At 38.4% G+C, this 9,523-nt stretch overlaps 1 protein-coding gene across 1 annotated transcript; it reads left to right on the forward strand.

Annotated features, from left to right (window-relative positions):
* The first annotated feature begins 338 nt into the window (after positions 1-338).
* LOC137294366 (kelch-like protein 7) lies at positions 339-9,232 on the forward strand. Its single transcript, XM_067825370.1, has 4 exons — positions 339-482; positions 3,909-4,077; positions 4,981-5,065; positions 5,664-9,232. Exons 2-4 carry the CDS (start codon positions 3,916-3,918, stop codon positions 7,496-7,498), a joined length of 2,082 nt encoding a protein of 693 aa, XP_067681471.1. The 5' UTR covers positions 339-482; positions 3,909-3,915; the 3' UTR covers positions 7,499-9,232.
* Positions 9,233-9,523: the final 291 nt, after the last annotated feature.

The raw sequence follows: 9,523 nt of genomic DNA on the forward strand, positions 1-9,523 counted from the left end.
TGTGTGTGTTTTGAGAAAACTATGAGTATGTGATGTATTTGCATCATAAAAACTGGATTACAAAAGAAAAAGGCTGTTCTTCACCTATTCTACAAAAAACTATACACCTGCAGAAAGACCATTTGACTGTCGACATTTAATGTCAAGTGAAAAACACTGTGAATGTTGCAAATCAATACGTTGATAATTCTTTCAATACTTTCCGTAGCTTTCTGCTCTTTGAAACATTCCTCAAGTAACAAGCCCATTATTTCATAAAGAGTTCGTTCTCTTTTCATATTTCCCAAGAGTGCGGTTGATCTACCGCTCGATATGAGTGCGTGAATTTTGTGTTCACAGAAAAGCAACGAACGCCCCGCTCGAACACACCATTTCTATGATTCGCGCCAACTTCCTGTTTGTTGACGACGATTAAGAAAGTAGCATCGTCTGCCACATTTAGTCGAAGATGGACAAAATATCTTACTGGCATCGTGTCACTGGTAATTTGGTTTTTTTTTTTGTATTTTGAATAATTTGAAATCTTCCAGATGTCGTGAATCCTTCAGACTCAGTATGCATGTCATACCGACTCCGGTGATATCCGTGCTTGAAATGGAACCTGACCATAATTTCCATAATAAACGTGTCTGGTGACGTCTGTTGAACAACAGTTCGTGTATGCAGTATATGAATGTGCAATCATTGACACCAGCAACGTGTGATCCAGTTCATTGTATTAGGATATTACTTCAGCAGAAGTTTTCATGAGGTTCAGCCTTATTTATCTTATTTTGAAGTCAGAAAACCGTGATCACATTAATTCATAGCTGCACTAATGAGTCATATTAATGGGTACACATACAGAATAGTGGATGACCACCCTGTTTCAAGTCTTTGTTTGCTACTAATAGCACTAGTTTTAAAATAGTGTGATACAGTTGTGACTACCTGCATATGGTTCAATATCATTTACCTGAAAACTGAATGTAAAAAAATTCACCAACTGATAAAATTTAGTACAAATGGACATCAACACAGATGTTACTTATAAGTAACAACAATTGTAATATTGGCATGCATCATTCAGTGACACCCATTGGGTAAGCACTGTAGCAGACATCTAATTTGTACATTAAGTTGATGACTGGGTAACGAATAGTTATCACTGCACAACAGTTATCGCCAAAACATCAGTATTACTAGTGCACGGTTACGGTCGGTCACAATTCCAGTATTGTTCCACACAATATTTGACCACATTAAAGGACATTCAAAGAAAATTCTTCACAGTAAGTAGCATAAGATAAAAATTAAAGATAAAGTTATGATCCCCATCAAACATTTTAACTTCCGCAGGCGGATATTCCACAGTCCATATAACAGCACGTTCAAGTTCAGAAGCCATTAATTGTTTCATTCCCTATCCATGTACTGTAAAATAGTCACACAATTATTTGAGATTATTATTTGATATAAATATATATTATTTCATGAACGGCATGAGAAATTCTAAATGGCAATAACTGCTACAGTCATTTGTGAGAAAAGATCTTTTTATACTGCCATGAAAGCCTTCTGCCATGTTATATGAAAACATGATTGGTGGCAGGAGTGACTGGGCTGGACACATTTGTGAATTTCATTATTATAATTAATTTTGTTTCATTAATTAAATGAATGACAGTAGTTTTGCAAATACTGCTAAAAGATTGAGATAACTGTTAACTGACCAGTTGTGTTTATTGTGAATTGTGTTGTCAGGGGCAAACCAAAACCTTGTTGTTTTGATGAGATAGCTGAGAATAGTGGCAAAACAACTCGGAGCTATAACAAAGGAAGGGGTTTGTGCATATTTCCTTCCAACATTATATGCTACCTGTGCATGTGACATCAGGATTGAAAATGAAAATGGTATGCATGCACATTTCACGGCATACACCAATTATCATTCAGTATCTTCTGCTGTACAAACAGCCGTGGTCATAAGGAAGTGCAAGTGGTCGTGTACTCTGAAAACATTCATTATTGTCATATTGATCCTTCAGACATAATAACAAAGATATATTTAACATAACAAAATCAATGGAGAGACTTCCACCCATATTCCCCCTAAATTGTAACATTGAGAATAACTTTCTTAGAGTGTCGTTTTATATGTTGGATATGTGCTCTAGTTAAAACTCATTTTTATATTCAGGTGATATTATTTGGCCAGAATGAAATTTAAAGGGGCATATGGGCGTTGCAAATATTTCTGGATAATTTCTTGGAGATGTCATTTGGAGATCACAAATCAGTAATACCAGACTGCAGAGAGTCACGGAACAAAGCAGGGGATCTCCAGGATCCAGTGATGACAATGACAATACTTTATTACCTGTGAGGGAATTCTTTTGTAAAGTGAAATATTCGGCAACGAGTGTGTCCACCCTGTGCCCTGTCACATGCTTGTAGCTGCATAGGCATGAACTGACTCAAATGTCTTAGAACAATCTGTAGAATTACTTGCCAATGTTGAAGCCACCTGTGTCAACTTTGCAACAGTTCGTGGTGGTATGAGTTGAGCTCAAACCTGTCGTCCTAGTTCATCCTATTTGTTTATTGGGTTCATGTCCAGAGACATTGCAGGCCAAACTATCACACGGACATTCTCATTATGCATGATGTCTCTTATGCATTGTCATGTTGGAAAAAAGGTGTGTATGTTGTTATCAAGTATGTACTGAGATCATATGTCACTGCACACACAAATTGAAAAAGAAGCTCTGCTAGTTTGTGGTCACTTCCAGCTGTGGAACATGGTTCAAAGGTTATACCCTGGGAATGGAGTTAGCTCCCTTACATTATGAGTCATGCTTGGGAGTTTGCCCGTTTGACTTGAAAAAGATTTTTTGTTTTGTTTTGAGACGGGGTTTGGAGGGGATTCATAAATCATATGTGAGATGTCTGTATTTAATATGTATGTGTGCTTTACCATCAGTTTAGCATAAACCTGATGTTTCCAAGTTGCCTCAAGGTGTGGCAGATATTGATGGCTGCTTAAGTGTCATAGTGTAGGTCAAGTTCTCAATAGTTACATATGACTACTGGTACATTATATTTTACTTACAGACAAGTACTAGTGGAAGAGACTAATTACCCATAGAATCATTACCATATACAATGCTGAATGGACAGAACACACGAGCAGTGACCTATTCTTTGCATGATTCAGAAAGCTCCATGGTGTTGAGGGCCAGCTTCAGTTTGGATCCTAGCCAGAAACAGGGTACATCAAACAATATGCTAACCTGGCTTCAGTGTGGGTAGCAGTTCCACAACAAACCGAGACACAGTGTCACCTGTGCAACATTGTCATTTTTTGTATACTGACCTACTGAGACACGTGATGTTATCATGTGACCATCTGAGCCACCATTATGACAACTTGTGGTCAGTCATCATAGGCGGATTTCCACTTCAATTGACAGAGACTTTAGTAACATTAGTGACCAGTCTGTTCTTCAGCATGTGATTGGACAGCTGTCTGATGCAATATCTGACTGATTGCAGTGACCTATTTTAGGATTCAAGTGCAACTTTTGTATTGAATCTGATTTTATTCACATTATTATGCATGTTTTCCTATGTTTTGCATTTCCTAATCAAACCCACCTTGTAATTACTAATATCTCTTTTTTGAAAACATGTGTCCATCTACTGTCCATATTTGTAAATATCTTCTCAATAATCACTCAATGGAAGAAATGATGATGAGGAAGAGGAGGAGGATAGGCTGTTTTATTAGAAGTGTGCGACTTGAACCACTTCTAAACACACATCAAACTGATGCTCTTATATGATCTGTACAGACTAATATAGTAAACTTTTGTGAAAGTGAACTTTGAAAGTATGAACATACATACTGATGTGATTGTGTTGTTCAGTCAGGTGATGAACCAGTTTGTGATGGCCAAGTTGTTGTCGGAGATGGATGGGCTTACCAGGACCATGGGGTCCAAGGACCGACATGCCTCGAGGGTGCAGGATCTGCTATATCAACAAATGCAGGAACATTCAACATTCTGTGATGTTACCCTCATCATTGGACAAGTGGTAAATCTTTCTTGCATTCACATAAAGCAAGGTTGAAATGGGTTATATGTATATTTACTTGATAGTCCATGAAAGCAAAGATGGAATGCTCACCAAAGTACATCTGAGATTGCTGCTGTTCTCATGCTGTTGATCAGTCATTTTGTTACAAAATGAAAGGGATGAACTGCCAAGCCAAGTAACACAAAAATGAGAATACAACAATGATCTTGTTCTCAACAATATCCTTGTTATTCCCCACAGTTGTCTCCATCTGTCAGTGAGTCTATGGACATATTGTTGTTGCTGGAGCAGAACTTTAAAACCGTTCATTGTTTCTTTACCAAACTTGGCACATAGACTGGTCTCATAGTGTACTGGTGCCTTTTGGTAGTTCTGGATTTCTGACTAAAATATTTTATAGTGCTTCCATGGTAACAATTTTGATTGAATTTGGTGGTAGGGGCCTTTTCTGGAGCAGACCTTTAAGACAGTGCACCATTTCTTCAACAAGATTGGTTTGGTGGCGTACTGGTGCCTTTTGGTCATTTTGGAATTCTGAATAAAATATTTTTTTTGTTTCCATAGTGACAAGTTTGACTTCAATTTAAATTGGTTGTAGTACTCCTTTCTGCAGCAGAACTTAAAAACTTTCCAATACTCTTCTTTCACTTTGTTATATACATAGCAGAACATTTGACATAATCATAATTAGTAGACACTTTCATGGAGAATATTTTGCCGTGGAAGTAGACACTAATGATTTTGTCTTCATGTTATCTTTTTGGCAAAATTGTTTAGTAACTCTCATGTTATTATGTGTGACATCTGTAATAGAGGGATGCAACCATAGCATGCATGCTTCATAGAGGTGTGACTCTTTGAGGAATGTTGTCCAGCATATGATTATTTGTGTCTCTTCAGGAGATCAAGGCTCATTGGTGTATTCTGGTGTCCTGCCCATTCTTCCAGTCTCTCTATGACAGTGGCATGAGGGAGAAAACAGCAAGTAAGCATGTCACATCTCCAGATGAGCTGCACATACGATTGATGTACACAAACTAAATCATCACAATCCTGTTCATTGTAAGGTGATAGGTACAAATATGCTTTGTGTACAATTATACATTTCAGTAATATAACAACACTGTTGTTAACTAATGTTTTAATTGTTTTATTGCGTTCCTGTATTTCTTGACAGTTCTTCATTTCCCAATCATGTATGCATTACAGATACATAAGCTGAACTTCTGTGAAGCACTAGAGTGGCATTGATCCTTACACAACACATGTATACTGACTCACTTTGGGCTCATATTTATGTAACATGGTTGTCCAGGCACTCCAGCTACTGTAGATTGTGATGTAGAGCCCAAAGTGACTTTTGTGATGAGCATTGGTTGTCAATGTGGCAATGTCCTATCTGTGATTACTGATCCACCTGCAGAAAGAAGGAATATCAACATGTGAAATACAAGTATTCCATCAGGTGTAAATCACATTCACTCATAGTGTTAATTTTTGTGCTGTATACCACAATATCATAGCACCTCTAAGTCATAGTAATGAAGTCCACCTTTTGACTGATTGGATGTATTGTGTTATAGGTGAGGTGCACCTAACATTTGGTAGCGCCTGGGCTATGAAGGAGGCGGTGAAGTTCCTGTATATTGGCACGGTGGAGGTCAACATGGATGCTGTGAAGGAGCTGCTAGAGGCTGCAGAGTATCTCCAAATAGGAGAAATGAAGAAGTGCTGCAGTGACTACCTTTTCCTCATTGACATCAACGTCGACAATTGTGTCAACTTGTCACTGATGGCTAGCTTGTATGACCTTGAGCTATACAACAGAGCATTCCAGTTTCTCAGAGGGCACCTGCCTGAAGTTATGGGCAAAGATGACATCTTGGTTCTAACCAAGGAATCCATTGTGTCCTTATTGACAGATGAGACACTCTCCTATGTATCCCAAGAGGAGTTCTTTGATTTCATTTTCCGATGGACAGTCCATGAGTTAGATGAACGAGAAGACAGCTTTCCAGAACTGTTTGCGTGTTTGGACCTCACTAAGATGAGCAAGTCATTCCTGGAAGATACAGTTGAACATTGCCCCCTGGTTGTGAAGTTTGAAAAGTGTAAAGTACATTTGTTAAATGTTAAGGTGAAACAAATGTTTGGAATGCTTACTCACAGCATAGAGCAGAAGAATGTGATCCTGATCTGTGGTGGCAGTGGTCCAGGTGTGTACATTGGCCACTTTATGCTGCCATACTCCGACTTCATGTCCGTCAATAACATGTTTGCTTACGTCATAGATGAGAAACGATGGACAGAGTTAGCACCTCTGCCATATGCCATGCGGCGACCAATGCTTGTCTGTGATGAAAGTGGGAACTTGTATGTGTATGACAATTCTAATGGTCTAGAGGAATTCTACCTGTTTCAGTACAGGGTTGCTGATAAGACATGGACGAGCATGAAAGTAGTGTTCCCTTCAAACTGTGAGAATGTAACCATCCAGAACATGGTTTGTTGTGCCAACAGGATTTTCTTCATAGCTTCTGGCATCTTGAAGAAGAACCAGGCTTCCAATGGCGCTGCAGCTGCAGCAGCAGCCCATGCTGGCCAGAACACTGCATGGACATGTTTCCTGATGGAGGTCAACCAGAATGCAGAGGAAAGCACGATCAAGTGTAAACTGTTCCCTAGAAATCCCAACACTGAGATCAATGTCTGTGCTGTGAACAACACCTATGTATGTGTTGCTGGATGGAAGTGTGGAGATAAAGGTGGGAAGAAGAGCAGACACAGTGCTAAGTTTGTCTACTTTGATACAAAATCTGATCGCAGGTATGATGCATCAAGAGGCTGCATATTCGAGAACTACATGTTTCCATATTCAGATGGAATTATGGTTGGTAAACCTGGGAAGATGTCTACTCGTGTGTTCTCATTCCAGGACAGAAAGTGGAAACCGAAGAAAGACTTTGGGATTCCCCTTCCTCCGGAAAATGGAGATCGTGTGGATTTCTCGTACACATGTTGTAAGGATGAGTTTTATGTGTTTGGGGGAAAGAGCCTTGAGACAAAGGAACCGTTGAAATCAGTGTTCAAGTACAACCTTGAGAAGAAACAGTGGATCAAGGTGGAGGACATGCCGGAAGCCCTGATGGGGAGTGCTGTGTGTGTGGGCAAGATGCCCCGTGATCATGTCCGATGCCACATCCAGTGTCCACATTGTCAGTATGTCACTCGACGCAGTCAGGCAACATACGACATAGCCTATTCTGACAATCCTGATGATGACGATGATGAATACTCCATCGACAATTACTCGTATGACTACTCCAATCATTCATATGTGTGGGATGAAGATGATATGATAGACCTGGATGATGATGATGATATCTATGATCAAGACTACGACTACTGGGCTACATAGAGGGACCGTTCAACTTGGGTAACCTGTAAGGTGTGTCGTCATGTGCTGTCAGGTCGAGAACTAAATGTGTTTACTGTGAGGAAAGAGTTTTGATTGATCCATGAAAATACATGTAGCTTCAGTTGCCTAATCACCCCATATAATCTGACTGATTGGTGGTATGGACATGTTTATGAAGTATTTGATAAATACGGCATCATTTGTTGGTTTTCTTCCAGATACTATACTGTAGAACACAATTACCAGTCATGCTAAGTGTTAAATTCTTTTTATCATTTGAAAACAACATGATTTGTTAAATCATTTTAGCATTCTGTTTTATACATTACAATGCCCCTCCACCATTATGTTGTTAAACAGTCCTTGTATAATATATTAGTAATAACTACTTATATTTTCCTGTTACTGAGGTTGTCTTCTGGTCAGTGTTGTTGAAAGAGCTTAACACAGAGTCATCTGTGATGTTATTCCTGATATTCAATTCCTGCATAATTATCTTTAGGACTACATGTGAACCCAAGCAAATGTGCTGTAATTAGTCATGACAAATGTATCCGGATTATAAATATATTTGATGTTGAGCTGTGTTCTAAACAGCTGTTTTGGATATGCTGCTTTGTAATAGTGTTTGTGGAACATTGTTTGGGTATACTGTTTGCCACCACTTTGTGACAAGCATCTGCAGCCCTTACCATGTATGCAGTCATGACTTCTTAGCAGTGCTTTCTTGGTGTAGAAGTATGTGCCCTATCTTAACATGTATACAGTCATGACTTTGTAACAATGCTTTCTTGGTGTACGAGTATGTGCCCGATCTTAACATGTATACAGTTACAAGGCTTTCTTGAAGTACAAGTGTGTGCAAATCTTACCATGTGTACAGTCATGACTTTGCAAGAAGGATTATTTGGTGTGTTGCAAATCTATATTTTTTGTTCACTTTACCAGTGGTGTTTGGCAAAATGGAATAACAAACACTGGCCAAAGAAAACATTATCACTACATATCTAATTGTTCACATTTAATTTTTAACTTCATAAGTATATTTGTATCGCACAGGTTGAGAATTTATCTTCTTGATTCAGGTTAAATGATACTGTATGACCAGTTGACATGCTAACATATTAAGAAATCAGCGGGTCTGTATGTACTGTACTGATCTTGTGGACCATTTATTTTGAGTGAATTGTCATCAGTGGTGAGTAAGTGTGGAAATACCTAAACTGTTATTTTCTTATTGATAGTCTACATATTTGTTTCTTCATGCTTGAAATTGAATATCTTTGATCCATGTGAAGCTTCTGACACTACTAGGACACTTGTCCTGATCTAAGGCAGTGAAGGCTCTCAAGCCTTGTCTTGCATGCCGTTATAACTGTAGAACAAATCTGTACAAGAATCCTCAAACAGTTTACCAATGATGTATAGAACATGGTTAATAAAGTTTCAAATTTGTAAACCATATGACTAATAATGAGGTATCTTTTGTAAGGGACTTCCTACTGGTTAATGGGTAGCCCATGGAACTGTTCTGCCTGCACTCTTTGCAATATGTATTTAGGATGGCAAATTCTGATTTGTTTGCTGTGTGCATATGTGTATTGCTGTGTTAACATATTATAATTTCAGGTTCAGCAGCTCCCAAGGGTTAAGTCTCTACCTAAATTTTCTAGTTTAAACATATCATAATTCAACAAATGATAATATGATAAAATAAACAAACTTGATATGGTGGCCATGTAATTTTGTTATTACCATATTGTTTATCTTCCTTCATCTCCATGGTGTAGTGGTGAAAGCATCCACCCAGAGAGGGGAACGTGGTGGGGTCCATTAATGGGTCTTCATTAATGGGTGAAACAAGGACTCACCGGCTCGGAGTCAGTATAATGTGTCAAGATTCATGCTTAAATGCAGTATGGTATCTCAGTTAACTAAAAGTAATGTCAGAAATGTTTGGAAAATACTATTATTTGAATGGTTGATATTTCAGGTTCAAAACTCATGTACATGTATAATTATTCA

Source organism: Haliotis asinina, chromosome 8, assembly GCF_037392515.1.
Source record: "Haliotis asinina isolate JCU_RB_2024 chromosome 8, JCU_Hal_asi_v2, whole genome shotgun sequence".
Taxonomy (NCBI): domain Eukaryota; kingdom Metazoa; phylum Mollusca; class Gastropoda; order Lepetellida; family Haliotidae; genus Haliotis; species Haliotis asinina.